Consider the following 22,699-nt stretch of genomic DNA (forward strand, 5'->3'; position numbering starts at 1 on the left):
AACAACTACAACAACAATTATTATTATTATTATTATTATTAATCATGCTCTCTTATGACATTTAAAATGTGATATACTCGTTAACTTATACAAATGTGGTGTGGAACAAATGACTATTTTCCTCCTTCGTGACGTTTCCTGACACTATTATGAGCATTGTTTGAAGCATTGCTGCCTAGTTGATTATATATCTTCCTTTCGCCACCAGGGACATGGACAGTACTAGCTCACTCATATAATAATTTCGATATTATTGTTATTATTATTATTATTATTATTATTATTATTATTAAACGATAAAATAGCCTTTGGAGTAGTAATTTTATTATTTAATTTCGACTGCAGCAGCAATTGAAGTAATAGCGATATTAACCGTAAGATTTGCAGTGCTAGAACTAAGTAAACAAAAGGCATATTTGTGTAAATTGCGTGATTTATGAGAACCAAATAATTCAAGATGAATGGATGCTGTGTATTTCATACTCTGTCTTGTTATCGGTATTCATCAGTTGAATTAATGAGTTTCCATTTTGTATAAATGACGCAATATTTAATAACAATATAATAACGACAACAAAAAGAATGAACTTGGCTCTTTTACACTGTTTGCCTTTTATGCAATAAACTCTGAGATGGATTTCGAATTTGATAACGAAACACACACTCATTACATTCTTTAAAATATATTTCAGAGAATTTTTGAACTGCGAGAAAGATAGTAGCCATCAAAAGTAACGAACATGCTGACCATAAAACTATTACATGCTCTCACTTGAATCATGTAAGATGATTTCTTTTGTGATGTTTACATTTTAAGTTTTTTTCTCTCTTTGTTCTCAAATTCAAATACCTGTATACTGACTCAACAAACAAAACCAGTACGTAACTAGGAATGCAGAAATCATTAACCATAAAATGTTCCATGAAATTTAAGCCAATCTTATATCGCTTTACATCACTTCATTCTTGCAAACTAAACCAAGCTAATTTTAATATTTTGATTAACCATCTGCATCTTGGATTCGCAATGACAGTAAAATCTTATTAATCCTGAAATACTCTTGACTACAAAATGGACTAAGTGGAAACAAAAGATAAAATAGATTATTGATCGCTGTAAGAAGCACGTATAAGGTAGAATCAAATAAACTGACTTTTAACTAAGCTTGCAAATGAAACATTCAATAAAAAGGAATATATATATATATATATATATATATATATATATATATATATATATATATATATATATATATATATATATATATATATAAAGTTGGATGATTGTGCGTGGTTACAAGAACACAGATGCCATTTGTTAAAATCAGAACAAAGAACAGAAAGATTGAAAAACGAGCAAAAGTACTGGATAGGGAAGAAGTATTATGAATACAAAAGGTTTCTAAGAGTACTATTCAAATATCATCCTTACTTGTATACAATTTATTTCGATTGATATGTACTATGTTAATTGAATTTTGTATATAGTATCTTCAATCAAAAAGATAAATGGTGTGATTACATACCTCTTTGAACTATTTTATTTTAGATTCCTTCTGGGTATTTAAAGATAAATATCAACATTCACTGCTAATGAAAAAGAATTTGTATCCTCATGTAGCGTAAAGTACTATTTCTATGTTGTTCACTTTTTCAATCGTTCTATTTATCATTAAATAACTAATTTATTAATTTTTAAATTTAAATATTTCCACAATATGATAACTTCATTTTGGTTGTTTTATCTAAATATTCGTTAGAAAGCAGACATCACACGAATACAAATTCTTAGGATAGGTAGATGCCGAATGAATAATCCGAGTTTTGACATCTGGACTACTAGGCGGAAAGTCTGGGATGTAATTAAGAGTATGTCAGAGACTCTGGGAACATTTCAGTTCAAATCTTATTTAAATAGTGGGTATAACGTAATCTGTGCAACAGACTGAATAATATTTGCGTATCAAAACAAAGGCAAATCCCAATATAATTTTGTCAGTTGTGTTTAAAATCGCTGACAAATCCATCCAAATGAAGTTTCCGCTTGAAATCCGAAACAAAGGCTACGAAACGTTCCACATCAATGGTCAGCCTGTCTGTAGATATTCACGGCCTCTCAATGGTGGTGTACCAGCATTGCGACCAGAAGGAGTGTGGGTTCCATACTAGATTATGTCCAGAGCAAGCTGGGTTGGACTAGGTGGTGTGTGTGTGTGTTGGGGTCGGCCACTTTTCTTTCAGTGCCTGGGGATAATATAACCTTTCAAATCTTAATGTGCTTTAAAGAACCAATCAACCATTCAAAGCATATAAGAAACTCTTTATTAAACAAAATTTAAATTAAGTAAATGTAAAAAAAAACGTGTTTTCAATACATGATATGCTAAATAAAATAGACAAAAACTTGGAGAATCGCGTGTAGCTTATGTATGATTACTAACGTTGCGTGTAATGTAATTGCCCATCTCCATATAATTAATAACACTATTGGCATTCCACCAGACTCACTATTCATAAGCAAATCTATGAAGCTGCTAAGAATAATGTCACAAATATAGTCCACGCAGCGAAAACAGCCCACTACACTACTAAGATCATGGAAAGTTCCAGCTGCAAAGAGCTCTTAGAGATTATTAACAAGCTAATGTCAAGGAACAAATCTACACCACCTCCAACTACCTTCTCTACAGTTGATCTTCCGGACATGTTTGCAAATTTCTTCCGTGACAAAGTAGAAACCATTAGAGATAAGCTTGACACTTTCAATTTCAATTGACTCGTCGTAACCATACAGTTGAGATACAGAATTTGAGCGGCAACAATTAACTGAATTTGAACCTCTATCTCTCTCTATGGATTTCGTACGTACAATACTGATGAAGAATACACCAAATTCATGTGAACTTGATCCAATTCTAACATCACTGCTGCTTGAGTGCATAAATCCACTATTGCCTTCACTAACTGATGTTATTAATACCTCTCTCTCATCCGGGGAATTCCCATCATTTTTCATAACTGCAATTATAAAGCCTCTGCTGAAGAAACCAACACTAGACCATAACGAGTTAACGAACTACCACCCAGTCTCTAATCTCCCATTCATATAAAAAAGTCTTAGAAAAGGTTGCTCTATCCCAGCTTGTATCTCACCTGAACTCAAACAGTCTTTATAGCAATGTACAATCTGCATATCGCCATTGCCACAATGCTGAAACTACTCTTCTAAAAGTAGGTAATTACATTCTCTCTGCGTTGGATAGCGGAAAGATTACAGTCCTCACCCTCCTTGATTTGTCTGCAGCATTTAACACAATAGACCATGATATGTTACTTCACCGTCGCAAGCATGTATTTGGCATTCATGATACAGCCTTACTGTGGTTCAAGTCCTACTTGGTCAACAGGACACAAATTATATCTTCAAATGGAATACACTCCAGCCCAGTTGATCTATGTTGTGGTGTTCCACAGGGGTCAGTTCTTGGACCTGTTATGTTCATTATATACACTCAGTCGCCCTCAAGTGTCATAGCACATCATTCAGTGTCTTATCAATTGTAAGTTGATGGCACCCAAATATACAAATCTAGCCACCCAACTGAAGTTGATGCTACCTTCCAAGGTGTAGAGAGTTGCATTTCTGATGTGAAATCATGGATGACATGTAACAAGCTGCAGATGAATGATGATACAACTGAGGACATTTTGATTACAACACAAAGACTTTCTCATTCACATCCTATACCTAAAACAATAAATATCATCAACACCAATATTAAATTCACAGAATCAGTACGAAACCTTGGTGTTACTCTAAACAGTACTCTCAAATTTCACAATGAACATATGCAAGGCTGCATACCATGCGCTGATACGCATCAGTTATATTCGCAGATATCATTCAGTTGATGCCACTAAAACACTTGTGTGTTCATTGGTATTGTAACCCAGTTATGTCTGGTTCATTTAAATATCTACTCCAAAAACTTCAAAAAGTTCAAAACACAGCTGTTCGGATCATACTTAGATTACCACGATCAGAGCACACCTCCCCGCTGCTCTGTACCCTACGCTAGCTATCCATTCGATCCAGAATCAAACAAAACATTTGTTCTCTGTGCTACGTTTTACTGACGGACTCTAATCCAACATACCTATCCTACCTCACCTATGTGTACACACCATATATATATATATATATATATATATATATATATATATATATATATATATATATATATATATATATATATATATATATATATATATATATATATATATATATATATATATATATATATGTGTGTATGTGTATATATATATATATGTGTATGTGTATATATATATATATGTGTATGTGTACACACCATATATATATATATATATATATATATATATATATATATATATATATATATATATATATATATATATATATATATATATATATATATATATATATATATTTAGAGTATTGTTCTTTGTGGTTAGCAATCTTCATGGTTTCTTTAAGATTTTCACTTTCTATCTTTCTATCCTACCGACCTCTAATACTTTTTTTAACTGGTTGCTTTCAAAGTTCATTCACTCAGTTTTGAACTCTATTTCATTTGTTTTGGTTTCAATGTATCTGTCCATTTCATTAATCGGTTTTTCATGAAATTTCTGAAATAGTTGGGACACCATTAAAGATCATAAGGCACCTTAATTCTTCTTGGCCACTAATAAATTAATCCCAGATTTAATTTCAAGCATGTCTCTGGATTATGGCAACAATACTCACATCTTCGTTATCGCAGTTAACATCCCCAAAATGAGAGCGTATAGTGGATCATGTTGGTGGCATGCCGCTATCATACCTCGCATTCCGATAATTAGTGCTCAGTGTCGACTGAACAATTTGTGTTGGATTGCTCATTCAATTATAATTATTTGGATCAATTCGAAACGTTCATCACTACTTATGGTAATCCTAACTAGTCTAGGTGAAGTTATGAAACATGGATTGGAATTAGTGCAATACAGTGAATACACTATATTGGCGATGGTAGTTTTATCAAAAGGTGCAAATTAACACAAGGATACACATACAAAGCAACACAAACCCATTTTCGAAATTAAGAAAAGCAAACATTGTGGATGAGATATATAATCTGCAAATGAACTGAGACTCTGTTTAAGGAAAAAAATTTAAATAGAGATAGAGTGTACAAACTAATGGTTCTGATGGCCCTATCAGGTTTCCCATCGTCAAGAGGTTACGATAAAAAAAACAAGGTACAATAAAGTTCATTTAAAGTTTGGTGAAAGATATATGAAATGTCATACATTGATCTCACCGTAATCAATATTAAGACAATTGCATCACTATATAGTTGACTTTTTTCTATAGACAAAGGCCTCAATGTACGATTGTATGAAGCAAATACGGTCTAAGTATGCGTTGAATCAGGCATTAACCTTCAAAATAATCCAAAGAAATAAGAGTTGTTTTCATAGAAATATGCCACCAACATTTCTTGCATTCAATAATTCTTAAATGTGACTTTTCTTCTTGCCAAATGTAGGAATATATATGTTTATTTGCATATATGTTTATATGTTTTAAAAATGAAAAATAAAACTAATCTATGTCATTAACATAGCATTTTATAGCATGAATTACATTTACATTGAGGCGTAGTTCTTTAATCTAATATTGCACGTTGAACTAGTGTTTTGCAGATAAATTGAATGTGCATAATCCGGGTATTGCATAAGTACCTTGCGTTTTCAAATCAGATTTATGTCTTTATTTTCAGCTATTCTTCGTTCATGTGCAACACGGATGTGAATTTATTCAAGGCTAGAAACGGTATCTAATAAATTCTCTAGGAAATGAAGGATTGATCTTATTTTGAAATGAATACGCTTTCCAAAGTGCCACAAAAGATTATGTCACCAGCTACGCTATTAATGATCGCTGCAACAATTCTCCATTCATTAAACCTTTCTGCATCTGCTTCAGGTGAGACATCGTCTAATCCTGTTGGAAAGTTCATGACATATTACCTTAGCATTAAAAATCCAGTTATCAGAACGGCTATACTTTATCACTTTCAGTATAGTAACATTACTGATATTTGCAATATTTCATTTGGTTTTGAAGAGAGCGAACATGGGTCTTCTTTCTGTGGAAAATGTAGATGTGACGTTGACTGTAGGAGAGAATGTTGCCCTGGTTTTGTTACAGATTTAGACCAACTTCCTGCAGCTGACGGAAACGAGTTAGAATGCCTATACCCGGTATTGCAACCATCTCAACAAAACACGTCTCAACGTTCCGGTTATTACTTTATCACTGACTGTCCACCTCGATATAGTATGGAAATGAGGAAGGCGTGCAGAAGATTGGACAACGATTACGTCATATCAGAGGAGTTTGACTTTTCCAATATAACTCCAGTTACAGATATTAGATCTCAACTTAACTATTGGAATGCATATTGCGCTTCATGCCATGGCATTGTAAAAGAAAATCGTCTCGCTTGGGATGTTTCTTTGAATTGTAACAATAATTTTATCTCCGATTTCTCCCTAATAGAAAACAATATACATATGATCAACACAAAGGAATGTAGCATAACATTTCAGCCACCAAAACTGTATACACCAGAGAAATGTACACCACTTATTTCTAGCTGTAACCTAACTGGAGCTTGGTCTAAATATGAGAAGGACATCGAAAGACTATGTCATTCGCCACTTGGGACTCCATTTAATTCTACATATAAAAATGTCTTCTGCATGCTTTGTAATATAGTCCCTCCGGAAAGGGTACGATCGACGTCTTTTACGAAAATATTTGGACTCCCAATTCGGGTGCAGAACGATCCGGAATCGACACAATGCCCTACTGATTCTGTGTTTGATCCATACTTGGTAAGATTACACTTATAACAATTACAACAACATTAACCGCAGCTACCGCAAGAAAGCCTAAGCAACAACAACATCTACTTAAAGATTATGAATGTCATAAAGAAGATTGTGGACATATTGCAAAAAACTCTGCCATTTGATATTACATAAACTTTACCACTACCCCTACTGCGACTACTGCTACTACTACTACTACTACTACTACTACTACAATTGCTTGTACGAGTATTGGTTATGTTTTTGTTGTCATTACTGACATTGTCACAAATAGCTCTGATGCTGTAGCTGCTATTCCTCTTTATTCGTCGCCTCCTCCTCTTTCTGCTTGACAATATATTTCTGATTTGAATACCAAAACTGATCATCCTCTTGCAACTAAATAAATACATAGAGGATATATGCTTGAAACGAGCGAATAACGGATATGTTTCATCGAGTGGATGAGAATGCTAGAGTTTTTTCACCCACGAGATGAAATGTATCCGTTATTCACTAGTTTCAATCAAATATTATTTTTATTTTATGCTCACACACGTAGGCTACCTAAAGTTTGTAACACACTGAATTAGCAGATTTCTTACGGTAATGTCAGCTGTTTACCGTACATGTTCTGCTGTGCTATGTGTACCTGCGCACAAAATTAGTTCGACACCAGACTGATAAAAATTAACTGATTTTTCCAGAATAAAAAACTACAAGTTTCAAGGATAACAGGCAGGGATTATTAATAAGAAAACAATCATAAGTAATTCATCAATGTATAATACATAAGGAAAAGGTAGTTCACTGACCGAAAATCAAAGGTAGGTGAGTTTGTTCTGATCAAAAAAAGTAGTTCCTGTAGTGAAAATATATTGTTATTTTTTCACTACAGTGAAATATCAATATTATTTTAATTAGAAAATCAAGTAATTCACTGCTTAGCATAAAATAAAACTAATAATATATAAATATAAATAATAAAAAATAAATATACCATAATAATAAATAAATATAACATAATAATAAATAAATACAACACAACAATATGTAAATCTTGATGATCCTCCTCATTATCACCATTATGTTCTCGTGCTTTATATCGTCACTATTAGAAACCAAATAGTACTACAATCATAACTAACACTTTTACTGCATTTGACAATATGATTTCCCCGGGTGGTCAAGATGTGGAACGTGCTTGTCTTTAGCGATTACTGCCATCCTACCGGGAGAATTCGAGTCTTGGGCTTTACCAATGTATGTGTGAAAGCTTGCCAGTGGCTTCCCGTGGGTCAGTGGCTGTTACCGGTGTTTATCCTGGTTCTTCTTCCACAGTTATAATGGCGGCCACGTATAGCCTATTGTGTGCTGAAAAACTGCGTTATACCCTAAACAACAATACCATCGGTCAGTAACATTCGTGAGATCTTTGGATGACGAGTTCTACGCTCGATCAGCATAAGCACATCGACTAATGGTCATTATTTGCTTTAAAATTGCAAACTCTTAAGTTCCATTTTACAAACGATTGTATAATTGTATGAAACCAATTAGCGAAAATAGCAGTCAAATTATGATCAATGTAAATATAGTTTAATTTATCTTTTATATCGACAAACAGACCGACTTCTTTAATACTTTGAACTAAAAGCTTATATTTCAGTAATTAATTTTGTGATTATGACTTTTAGATATATAGCACAATTTAGCGATTCATTTATTGTAGAAATCAATATTTGTTTACATGGATAATGTATCATCGGCATGCTATGAATCCCATACTAAAAGGCTTTCGATTCACTCTGTAATCTTCCCATTCCTCCCTCTCTCTCTGTACAGTGACACACACACACACACACACAGATATATATATATATATATATATATATATATATATATATATATATATATATATATATATATATATATATATATATACTCATTTTAGTTTACTTATTTCAGATGAAATGCCGACAGCTGTACTGTTCTAGCACCAAGACCCTCGCCAATGGTAAATGCGTCAATAATAAAGCTTTCAACAACATAGATGGAGTCGTTTTTGAAATAGAAATTACTTTTTTTCCATTGGAGAAGTTTCCAGTATCACTGGCAAGTGAAATTGCAAAGGAAATTGCCATATGGTTTGTCAGTTTGCTACAGAATTCAAAATACGTTATCTGTAAACACCGTAAAATAAAATGTAAAATAAGTAACTACAACACAGTTGTAAAAAATGAATATGTTGCGAGGGATTCTCAAGAGTTAAATTCAACTATAACATTAATTTCTTCAAAGTGGAAGTTAAAATTGACTAGACGTCTCAAGTTGGATCTCATATACGAAATGATTCTTAACATTTCAAACGCTACTGTCAACATTCAGTTGGGCAACAACATAAACATTACATTTACACCCCGTCTAACGCGTGGTTTTCTTAAGGCTAATCCATCAGACTGTTCATCGTCTATTACCTTTCCTGCTAATCATACCAGAGATTTCAAAAGAAGGTTTGATGCGTGGTCATCGAAATCATTCATTACTCTGTTTCTATCTGATTTGATCCCATGCACTATGGTAGAACTTGATGAACAGCTATTTAATTGGAGCTACACTGAATATGGTATATATGTACCAAATATAAAATTGAGTCTGAACATGACAGAATTCAATGTCGTAAATAATTTTCAGGGAAGAAGTTTGAGGATCTGTACACATGTATATATGGCACCTCTGGTTGTAACAGGAGAAAAATTTCAAAGACATGTCTCTTTTGAAGCTGATACAATCCTTTCTATTATCTGTACCTTCATCTCGCTTATTTGTATCCTTCTGGCTCTTATAGTTTACATCGTTTTTCCCGAACTGCGGACAGTTCCTGGACAGATCAATATGCTTCTTGTCATCAGTTTAATGATGGCTCAAGTAATGTATATAGCATATGAATTTACTCCGACTTCCACAGGTTCCATCTGTAAAGGTGTAGGTGTATTGCTTCACTTTTTCTGGTTATCTGCAATATTTTGGATGCAGGTGTGCACCTTTCACATGTTTAGAAAGTTCGTTAAGCTGACTAAACCGCTACCAAAGACCACCAGCTCAAAAACCGTCGTCATCTACACAGTCATTGTAATTATTTCGTCATTCATATTTGTTCTAACCAATATCATCATGGCCTTGGTCGAGTCTGACATGGTAGAAATGGGTTATGGTTCTCAGGTATGTTACATTTCCAGTAGGAAGATGGTAGGTTTTACGTTTGCTCTCCCTGTTGGTTTCGTTGTTCTGTCCAATTTGGTTATGTTCTGTGTGGTTGTATACAAGCTCCGTTCCTTACCCCAAGTCGAGATGAATGTTAAACATCGCAGGAATAAAGCAGTGGTCCTTGCTAAACTTTCTTCTCTTACAGGAATCACGTGGATTTTCGGATTTCTTTATATATGGACAGAGGAAATCATTCTTTCCTACTTTTTCATTGTTCTAAATGCATCTATAGGCATTTTCATTATGGCATCGTTTATCCTTAACAAAAGAGTAATTAACCTCATCCGAAGCAAATTCTCGATCAAAACACACTGAATAATGGGTCCGATAAGGAGGTAATAATTTTCAAAGATGATAGCGTTGTTGCGCACTACAACAAGGACATCAACTGTATTTGTTATAATTATAACGATTTAAATACTTCCATTACTATATGTCTATTGTCTAGGCATCATTGTTTATTGAAATTTTTATATTTGCCTTCCTTGTGTTTTTTAAAATATTTTTTCCTTGTCGAGAATCAAGGGTAATCTCTCAAAAATAGGTGAGTATTGTTAGGACAACGCGTTTTAACACTCTTCATAAGTGGAATATACGTAGTACCTGTATGTATTTATATATATAAAATTTATCCTATATTGTTACGTCAGTTATGTAAGTAATAGCAAGTAAAAGAATGTATTAGGTTATTTTTCCACGGTTGCATTAGTTGAAAAGATGTAATAGTGTTGGGAAAATTATGAACTTTGAGGTCAGGTGACGAAAACTTCTCCCTACCTGCTAACACTTCTGGATAAAGAATGTTATGCAATGATGTTAACTTCACAAATAAAGGTTACGTCTATGCGATCTAATCCATAAGCATTTTTTGGAGCCAGGATCGGTGCATACTGTATGGCAGACTGAATATAAGCAGTTGCCCAGAGGTGTGGTAAGCAGAACTACAACTGCACACATAATTCTCTTTTTTGCAGGTAAGAAAATCTAACATTGTACTAATTTATGCATATTAATTTATGCATTAGAATGTTGTTTTTTTCCTGAAAACTGCAGTATAATTATTTGATCTTTTAATGTATTCCGTGATTTCTTTTCAATTTCCCCTTTAAAATAAGCTGTATTCTTTTCCTATTTTATTGTGTATAGCGCAAAGTATGCGATTGTACGGATAGTTTTATCGTCTTCATGAAATTCTTATATTATTTGTAGTTTTAATATTAGATTTATTGTTGTAAATGATTTTGCTGCAAGTTCCAAATAAAATACTTTCAAACTTACAATTCTTGATGTCATCATTTGGTGTCGAATATTCAAATGAATGTATTTCCTTTAAAAATAGTACAACATTATTTAGAATTATTGGTTTCTCACTAAATTTTACATCTACGTTTCCTATTTTTATCCAAAGTGATATTTGACCATTTACATAATATGATGAAAGACAAAAGTTGTACAAGTATCTTATGATGGTAAGACCCAATTGAGTAAAAGAATTCTGTATGTAATTTTATATAAAAAATGTATAATTTCATGTGTGTAATTTTTATTTTGAGTGTTGTGTAGTATAATAGAGCAAGACCGCACCTGCAGACATCCAGAGTTTTGTCTCTTTCTTTACAGATTTAGGTCAAATCTGGTGACTTCTCGTACCCTAACAATGTAAACCTTTTATCATAGTAACAGAGAGGCACTTCCCTAGTCACCAGGGTGAACAACTACGGCATATTCTATTTCTTTTCTTCGATCTGATAGTTTTCCACCAAAACATTTACCTGAAACCTGAAAAAGTAACATTTATGGTCAACTAACAACAAAGCAAAATTATATCACAGCAATTTTTCTTCCTAATAATTGTTGGTGGATTTCTTACGCCATAGAATAGTTGTTATTACAGGAGTAGCTTTGTAGAACGATCGATAATGAAAGACATAAAATAAAATAATCAATTTGTATCTAAGGTACAAGTGAAGTGCACAACCTCTTCAAGATGTGGGACTATTGATTATTTTACAGTCAGAGGACCGGTCAAGCAGTGGGGAATTGTTTTAGAATATTAATTGTTCTTGCTAATTACCTTCTATTCAAGGCTGAAAAATATTTTATGACTCTAATGAAAGGACGTCTGTTTGCTTTATGAATGTCAACTTCACGACGAAAGTAACTTTATTTGTATACATTAGACTAACGTTCTATGGGAAATAAATTCGTGGTCCGTCCTCTGCTCATATTTCCAGATGTAAATGCTTGAAGCTATTTCTGTGTTCTCTTCCTCGGTTTCATTCATGGAATCTTAAGCATGCATTTGGATATGTTTTTGCTGGCTTTATCATTTTGCTTTCGCTAATAAATAGCAAAGATTTGAAATATATACAAAATGTCTTGAGAAACAAAAATATGATTAAGTTAGTTTATCCTGCCTCACCTACCGAATTTAATCGTGTAAAAGTCAATTCCAACTGCAAAACTGCACACATCCAGATCTTCTGTCACATGATGCGCCAGGAGATATGGTTCTGTGCAGTTTATTAGGAGCAATGAGTAGAACAAACAACATAGACCCCAATCTGTAGTCGCATTATGATATGCCAGATTATGATCTTTGTTAGTTGAAATTTGGCTCGACATATAAGCGAGTATATACTTCGAATCTGTTATCAATTTTATTTCGATTGCTTTGGAAACACAATTTTAATATGCTAATAGGTCAAGCATCCAATGATGATGGTAATGAAATTTTATAAGTAATCATTCGATTTTAACTTATTTATTTTACTGACTACTTAAAAGCAATTTGTCATTTACTAGATAAACTGTATGATATTGGACTTACAAAAGTACATTAAATGTGTGTTGCCGAAATATTTTATTTTTGTCACATAAATTGTAAAGCCATTACAAAGACTGATACAAAAAGCATTATCTGCACAATGTATTATGCAACATTAAACACTATGGTCCCACAGTTTCAAACAGCAATATTTTGAAAATCTATTAATGTTTACCATAATACATTGATATTCAGGTAGTTGCTTTGCTAATTATTACATTTGCATTTCGCCAATTCACAAGTTACAATCAAATAACTTAAAAGATACTAACAGATAAAATTGTTACACAAAAAGTAGTACTTCTGGCCCAAAGAATTATATTTCAGTTTTGAAACCCAAGGCATACAATAGTACAACCTCCATGATCTACAGATTGAGAGAAATCATTTGCCACTACAAAATCCGATCTGTATTTTTCCTAATGACTCAACGACACCAAAAGTTTCAACAACACGTCCTATTTGCCTAAGTTCAGCTATTTTATCACTCTACTTTTCAACACTAAGCAGTTTGCCGTTTAAGAAATTTATGCCAATTAATTTATGATAATGTCTTACTCAGTTTCTCCTTTGTCTGTGCTATTTCAAGCCATAGCAAGATCTTTTCCTGGTGTTATATTCATTTCTCAATGAGAGTTCCACCTGCTAGACTATTCACGACAGCTGCTTCAGAGCATACCAAAAGAAAAATAAATTTATTCAATTTCGCTTATCTGGTTTCGGGTAATCATTGAGAATGTTTTATGCTATGACAAGGACTATTCATACATATATCCCGGTATTTTTTATATCGAAAAAATAACTAACATATTAAATTATTCCTAGGTTTAAGAAGTGGATGTTATTTGAACAATTTGCTAAGCCACTAAAGATAAACTACATTCTCTATTAAAATATTTCCGTTTGAAACAATGTTTTCCCCACCAATTTCCAGAATCAAGATACTGTTAAGCAATTGCTGCAAAAACTAAGTTACATTTTTTGTCCGTATAGAAAAATACTAAAAAGATCTTCAATAGTATCTTAATTATGAAAATATTAATTTCAGAATCAGAATCAACTTGCTATGTCGAACCAAAAGACGGCTGACGACTGAGACGCTCTATGCTGGGATTAGTGCCTCTTACAAATGTCTAGGTCCCCAAATAACAATGACTTACTGGTTTTGACAATAAAGGCAAATTGTTGACTGACAGACTTGATATACCTTAAGGTAGTAGACAATCAACTTCAGCATGATTGGAAATCAACACGCCATTAATGTAGATTTTATTTCAGTGTGTCAACAATGTTTCGAATTAGAATTTTGTAAAATTGCACAATTGTTATCCCTATTTTCTAGGCATAATTGTATTTTCCTGTCTATTTGAAACGATTGAAATCATTATATCTGAAAATTAAAGCTTTTAGCTTACAAAACGTTGTACTAATTTTCACAACTTTGATGAACTTACACCATTGTCAATGAAGTATGTCAAAACCAATAGGATTGGAATGGAGTGACACTGTTCATTTTACAACAGCACTGAGTGACTTATGTCGCCATAGTTAACTCCCAGCTGACTCTCGGGGGAAACAAATATGCAAGGTAATTTTAGTAATCACATGGAACGACATGAATAATCGATGAAATATATTATCAGTTTGCATTTCCAATGTAACTTTACAACGAAACACGATGCATTAACATAAATGTTAAAATTGCCTAACCATTCGTGGACGCAATGAGTGCTTGTAATAAAGGCATGATTATGACGTTCGTACAGTCATTTATATAAAACGGGGATGGGGTAGTATTGTCTTGTGCTAGGTTATGCCAAAGCATTTTGCAAACGATTATGCCAAGCTCTTGTATTTTTTCTCCATGTCTTGAGATATTTCAGGCCATGGCATTTTGCTAACGTTTCTACCAATATCTTATATTTGTTCTCCTTCTCTTGTGCTACTTCATGCCATTATTGTAAAAGGTTGTACAGATTTTTCAATAATTGTAAACGAATCGTTTTGTGAGCTTTGTCTTGTTTAAATTCCTGTTTGATTTTTATTACACTTTTTGATGTCTTTGCAGTTAATTACTTTAGTACATATACACAATAATGGTTCCATTGATTTGTTGTCTCTTCTGATATATGAACTCCACTGCAGTCACATGAGAAATTTGGACTTGCACAGAGTAGTATTTTGAGCTAAAAATTGAGCTTGTAATTGTTTCGCCATCTAATCATATTTGCATGTCATCTGAAATGCTATATGCTCGTTACGTTCTGCCCACTAATACGGCGAGGAACAAATTAATATTTTCCTCCTTCGTGAGGTTTCCTGGTACTATTCTCAACACTATGTCAAGCATTTCTGCCTAGTTGATTATGTATTTTCATTTCGCCACCAGGCACATAGACATTATTTGTTCACCTAGAGGGTAGTTTCGAAATTATTATTATTATTATTATTATTATTATTATTATTAAACAATAAAATATCCTAATAGTAGTAATTATATTTTCTTTTGTCAGTGTTGTTCAAGAGGGAGGAGATAAAATATCAGCAACATCAGCAATTGGTGTAATAGCGATATTAATAGTAAGATTTGCTGTGCCAGAATTATGCTAACAGTGGGCTTATTTCCTTATTTCGCCTGGTTCTTGAGAACCAAATGATTCAAGATGAATGGATCCTGTGTATTGCATCCTCTGTCTTGTTATCGGTATTGATTACTTGAATTAATGACTTCTCTATTTGAATACATTACGTATTATTTACTAACAGTATAATAATGACTGCAAAGAGTGAAGTAGACTCCTTTACATTTTTCATGGTTTACACAATAAAGCCTGTGACGGATTTCGAATTCCGATAACAAAACACACACCCATTGAATTCTCTAGAACTTATTTCAGATGATTTTTTAACTGCGAGAAAGATATTATTTTTCAAAAGTAATGAACACGCTGACAATAACTATTGCATAATCCGAGTAGACGCATGAAAGATGATATCTACAGTGTTGTTTACATTTTTACTCTTTTTGTTCTTTGTTTCAAATTCAAATATCTGCATAATGACTCTAGAGACAAAAACAGCAGGAAACTAGGATTGCAAAAGTCATTTGCCATAAAAAGGTTACGTGAACTTTAAGCCTCTCCTCTATCTGTTCACATCACATCATTCTTGCAAACTAAAAGAAATTAATTTTTAAAAAGGTAGGATATCGTTGAGTCGAAATGTACAATATACAGAAATATTGTGATTAACCATGTGCGTCTATGACTCGCGACGAGAGCAGAGAAAACTCTCATTAATTCTGAATAACTCTAAACTGTGGCTACAAAATGATCTTTGTGAAATGAAAGATAAAATATATTAACGCTCTCGTTCGAAGCAAGTATAAGGTAGGATTAATGATTCACTTTCATATAAGCGTAGAAATGGAACATTCAATAGAATAAAGGAAAATCTATAAATATTTTAAATTATGATTACAATTAAGATTTTTTTTATTTAGCATTTTTGGCAGGAAATTAAACTTAGATGATCATGCGTGGTTCCGAAAATACAGATGCCATTTTTTAAAATCGCAACACAAAAAGTAATGGAGAGGGAAGAAGTATCGTGAATAAAAAAAATGTTTCTAAAAGCACTATTCAAATAATAGCATCCTTACCTGTAAGTAACCTATTGTGATTGATAAGTACTTTACGAACTGAGATTTGTATATAGTCTTCAATCTAAAAGAAAATAGTGTGAAAACATACCTCCTTGAACTATTTTATTTTAGAGTCCTTCTGGGCATTTTAAGCTAAATGGCCCCACTCACTGTTAATGGAATAGAAGTGTTTATCCTCATTCGGTGTAATAGACTATTTCAATACTGGTCACTTTCTCAATCGTTACATTTATCATTAAAGAATTAATTTATCAATTTTAAATTAAAATATTTGCACAATATGATAACTTCATTATGATTGTTATATCTAAACATGCATTAGAAAGCAGACATCAGACGAATAAAAATTCTTAGACTAGGCAGCTGCCGAATCAATAATCCGAGTTTTGACATCTGAACTAAGAGGAGGAGTGACGTCAAAGTCTGGGACATAATCAAGATTATCACATAGTAGGTATAGTTTTCCTATGATATGTGTAGTTTCATATTTTTTATATTACCACATGTTAAAATATCACTTTATGTAATTCTGATTGGTGAAAATAAGCCCATGAAATTGTTGGCTGGGATCGTGGCAAAACGTTTTTAACCCCGCCTTCTGGAATGTTTGGTTTTCAATGATCATTTTTGGCGGCCATTTTTAATCTCGACTCGCGAAAGTAAATTGAGGAGAAATTATCTCGGCTGTCTGAATATGGATATGTTACCCCTACAGGGGTTTGTTATGTCATGTATAACAATATCATAATGAGAAAAATGGCGTAAAACTACCAGACAAGAACAACAATAAGAAGTAAAACTAAGGATATTGCTTATTTGATGGCGGGGTGGGGTGATGGAGCGGTATATCCGTAACATAGAAATAGAATCCACCATATACACAAGCATGGTTTGAATGTTTACTTACAGAAGTCAATAAACTCACCTCTGTTCACAGAATAATTAGGACATAAATGGGTCTCCTAACTGACAAAACTTTATCCATCCACAGCATCTTTACGCAGTATATATGGGATGCAAATCCGACTAAAAAAGAAATTTGTTTACGTCTTCAGAACAATCTATTGTTCCAGTAAAATACTGCAAATCTCCAGTCACAAATGCATTGCAGTAAATGTCGGAATTTCTCCATCCAGTAATCCTATTTCACATAAACATTGCAAAAATGTAATGTTTACTTGTGAAACGGACATTTTAGGGTAAACATGTATTCTAGGCCTACTGTTTACCATATCAAACAATCACATCGCATTGATCATTCTGTTTTGAAGAATGATTTTGTCGATATAAAATGTTCTGTTTATTCGGATGAAAGCTTTTTCTTTGATTTACAGTTTGTAAAAATGTACAGTCTACTTTACTAGTTCAACTTTGTTTGGGACTATATTTTAGCACAACAAATGAAAGGTGCACCGTATGTCAGAATGAACGTAATTATTCGTTCTTTTTTCTATCTAAATAATTTCCACTGAAATAACACGGATGCGATAAAAAGAATTTCAAATGGGTAATGATTTAATATTAAATTTATGAAACAAGTTGAATAATGTCCAGCTTTTGCTCACCAAGGCTCGCAAAAGCTGGACATTATTCAACTCGTTTCATAAATTCAATATTAAATCGTTACCCATTTGAGATCCACTTTGTATGCCAGAGATTTTGGGAACATTTCAGTTCAATGTTTTCAAATAATATCTAAATGGTGGGGTAAATCGCTGTTTTATTTGGCGAATAATAAGAATCAATTTATAGTAATTTGTGCAACAGACTGAATAATGTCTGCATGTCAAAACAAAGGCAAGTCAAAATAAAATTTCGGTCAATTTGTGTAAACTTTCTGACAAATCCATAAAAATGAAGTTTGCGCTTGAAATCCAAAACAAAAGCTGTGAGATTTGCAAAACATTCCACATAAATGGTCAGCCTGACTCTAGATAGCCACTGCCACTCAATGGCTGGTGTAGCTGCATTGCGATCAGAAGGAGTGCGGGTTCCATCCTGGATTTCTGTCCAGAGCAAGCTGGGTTGGAATAGGTGGTATGTGTAAGTGTGTGTGTGGGGGGGGGTCAGTCACTTTTCTTTAAGTGCCTGGAGATAATATAACCTTTCAAATCTTAAAGTTTCTTACAGAACCAATCAATCAGTCGAAGGACATGAAAAACTCTTTATGAAACAAATTTAAATTAAGTACTTTTTGTAAGCAACGTGTTTTTAATACATGATATGCTTAAAACTAGACAATGACTTGGAGGATCATGTGTAGTTTATGTATGATTACTGACGTGTGTAATGTAATTGCCCATCTCCAAATAATTAAGGAATACACGTGACCAGCAATATAGAGTGACATTATGAAAATCATTTGCCAAGAAGGATGTGTGTGTGTACATTTTTTGTGCGAGGGAAGCATTTTGCGTCGCGTGGAATATTAATTTCCTCGAGGAATATGGAGGAATATGGACAGTACATTCGAAGTAGTAATGAAGTTTAATCTGCTGACGCATGTTGATCAGAGTCTACGATATTTGGAATTGGACACCAGTAAACCCCAATAAAATATAGTTAGTTGTAACAGTATATTAGGTTTGCAAGATTTTCTACCATATTTGATTTCAAAGGCAACGCACATGATATCCGATGCAGAAACTAAAAATGCCTTAATGCAAACAGACATGCAAATGGACAAACATAATTCCTGTTACAAAGGCTACACTTATTTGAAACCCTAGTTTTCTCCGTTAATGCAAGCATTGTGCCGATGTTCGCTCTCGAAAGCGCAAGGTTCTCCTACGCTAAATTTTTGGCACTCGAAAAGAGAGCCCTAAAGTTCCTATGACCATACTGAGATGGTCGCCGTTGAACAATCAGTTGTTCAAAACTTCGCAATTACTTCACTCACCAAAGACTATCTAAAAAATTAACATGATATAAATACTATTGACTTCATGAAGCATACCACAACCACAAGGAAGTGTGGATACAATGGGAACATTAACTTCGACCACACAGAAACAGGACCCATCACATGGTACACAACATTTCAGAGGAGATCAATCGATATATTTATGATAATACTTTGCGACATTCTTGATTTCATGTTGAAGCACGCAACGAAACGTTTTGCATGGTTTTATATGAGTCATTGGATATAACACGATTCAGTAGCATTTGTGGAGTTCAACATCTCTCGCACAAAAATTTGATCGATCTTTGTTACCACCATGACTTTCTATTGTAAATGCACCAATAAGAAAAGGTGTTCTTGTTACACTGTAATAAATATTTTTTTCGTCCAGACTATCCGACTAAACTACATCTAAACTGAAAGAAGTTTGTAAACCCGGTGTAGAAGAATGAGGAACTTTAAGGTACTATAAATTGAAATGCATAAAGTGTGGCCAATCGTGTATCGTTCATGTTGTTGTAATTTGGAATGAAAGTTGACGGAATAATAGTAACAAACGTATTCTTAAGTTTATTACATTTAGCGTTATAATTATTTTAAGAATCTTTATTTTTAAACTGCAGAAACAGTAGTTTAGGATGTTAGCAGAAATGTTACTGTTACCGGCGGGAGGGTAGGGGCGTTATGGTGCGAATACTGATTGTGATTTTCTGAGAGTTGTTTGAACTGAGACTTCATTCTAGTTGAGAACAAATTAAATGTAATTTTCTATTGACATTTTAAATGAAATGAAACTAAAGTTTATGTCTTTCTTTCTACTCGCTATATTTAAATCCAAAACAATATATATATATATATATATATATATATATATATATATATATATATATATATATATATATATATATATATATATATATTCTAGCCCGAGACGGAAAGTTTTTTAAAAAGAGTTCTGCTCCTGTTCTTTAGGTTTCAAATGTCACTTGAAATATTATCACCCTTGCATGTACACATTATTTCAAGCGGAATTTTATTATATACCTTTGTTAATAAAGTTGTTATTGTGTGGATATAGTACATAGTTAAATTGTGGTATTTATCACAATTATTAAAAAACATTAAAAATGAAATAAAAAATTAATTTCCCAAATGAGTTGCATCTCAAACTATCTCTCCAGGGATGACCGGTTATTCAATTTCATATGCAAATACTAAATAATAAATAAATAGTGATAACTACATTTAGAAAACGATTAACCAATGAGTCATGCCTGAGCCAAGCTGATTCATACAAATTGAATGTTTATTATTGAACCAATTCAAAACTGATGACTGGAAATGTCATGGCCTGTCATGGTAGGGGAAATGCATAGAACCAAAATGTTTTGACCTAATTCCAGGCAGGTAACACAGACAAAAAGTAACTCAATGTACAAAATACACAACATATATTCCATCCCGGTAAAGTTATCGATGGAGTTACTAGGGAAATATTCCAAAGTTTTCTTGTAGCGCGATAATAATAATAATAATAATAATAATAATAATTATTATTATTATTATTATTATTATTATTGATTCTATTTTGAGACTAGACCTTTGTTGCTTTCAACGATGTTTATTCTCGTATAAGTGATGGGAATATTCAACGGCCTGGTAAATATTTCATTGAATAGGCATTTTTCACATACTTTTGGTTTGTCGGACACAATACATTTGATCAATAATGCCTGAGACGAAAGAAAGGACGTATACCTCGTGTTTCACATTTAAAACGATAGTATTTGCAAACAACTTGTCATATTTCATAGCATCAAATTAAATTAAGATATCAACCTGAAAAAGTATTTGTGTGTAAAATGGCTCAGCGGCAACCTAAACATGTCCGATTACTTGTATATGCTTAGGGAGGCAATTAGAATACACAGACTCGCCTTCTCAATTTTCTCTACACAGACTCGCCTTCGAGAGCGCATGATGTACCTTATGTAATTTTCCAAAATCATAATATATAAAACCTAATGACATTACTGTCTGAGAGAGACGAGATGATACTGCATCACATTCAGTTCTTACCTATTTAGCCTTGCCTTAGTCTTCATATTTAAAATAACTTTTGGAATGTAATAGCATCTGGAGGACAAGAAAATATGTGTTTCAGACGTTGCAATTAATCACGTAAATGTAATATTTGCTAACTTATGGGCGATCTTTCTAACATTTAATTGGTGAGATCGTCATTCATAAAATATATCTAGTTATATGCAAACGATAATGTATTTAATTGCTATAACCCGTATGCAATGGTAAAAATAAAGTATCACTTTGCTATTGCTATATATTTTAATATAATTCAATCGTTTCCATTAATCTGCCTCACAAGTCATTTTCTGAAACACTTGCTATTATAACGTAATAATTATTTTAATGGTATTATTTTTTAATTTTATTGATGTGATTAAGTGCATGGTTAATATGAATAATTTATATTCCTCTGCAACGAATGCCATTCAGCTGCAAAACAGGTCAAGCATTTTCGATGTAATTTTGTTTGCAATACTAAAATGATCTACAATGGTTTCTTAATTATGAGAAAATAAGTCAGAGTTAACTTCCCATGTCGAACCAATAGATGGCTGACGAATGAGACGGTCTATGCTGGGATTAGCGCCTTTTACAAATATATCTCTCTTTTCCCAAATAGCAATGACTCACTGGTTTTGACAGTAGAGGCAAATTGTTTTCTGTAAGACTCGACATAAGCGTAAGGTAGTTGACTGTCAAATTCAGCATAATTGAAAATTACCACGGCATTAATGTAAATTTTATTTCAGTGTGTCAACAATGTTTTAATGAGAACTTTGTAAAATTACACTATTTTTATAAAAATAAAATCCGATCCTATTTCTTAATTTTAATTCTATCCCTGTCTTATAAACATAATTGTGTTTCCTAGTTTTTAAAATGTTTGAAATCAATATATTGAAAATTAAAACTTGCATTTTTCAAAAAGTTTACTAATCTTCATAACTTTGGTGAACTGACATCATGGTCAAAGAAGTATGTCAAAACCAATAGGGCTGGAGTGGAGAGACACTGTTTATTTTACAACAGCACTCACTGACTGATGTCG

At 32.9% G+C, this 22,699-nt stretch overlaps 1 protein-coding gene across 2 annotated transcripts in view; it reads left to right on the forward strand.

Moving 5' to 3' along the window:
- LOC149778810 (uncharacterized) overlaps positions 1-11,447 on the forward strand; it is a 34,649-nt gene extending 23,202 nt beyond the window's left edge. The window contains exons 1-3 of one of the 2 annotated variants that reach the window (XM_089939569.1): positions 688-781; positions 5,805-6,924; positions 8,869-11,447. In XM_089939569.1, the coding sequence (XP_089795695.1) occupies positions 5,905-6,924; positions 8,869-10,482 (2,634 nt within the window). In that variant the 5' untranslated portion in view covers positions 688-781; positions 5,805-5,904 and the 3' untranslated portion in view covers positions 10,483-11,447. Of the gene's footprint in view, positions 1-687; positions 782-5,804; positions 6,925-8,868 lie in introns of those variants that run through there. The other variant, XM_089939568.1, reaches the window with a different exon arrangement.
- The last annotated feature ends 11,252 nt before the right edge of the window (positions 11,448-22,699 follow it).

Source organism: Sinohyriopsis cumingii, chromosome 17 (genome assembly GCF_028554795.1).
Source record: "Sinohyriopsis cumingii isolate HCF-2022 chromosome 17, ASM2855479v2, whole genome shotgun sequence".
NCBI classification, from domain to species: Eukaryota; Metazoa; Mollusca; class Bivalvia; order Unionida; family Unionidae; genus Sinohyriopsis; species Sinohyriopsis cumingii.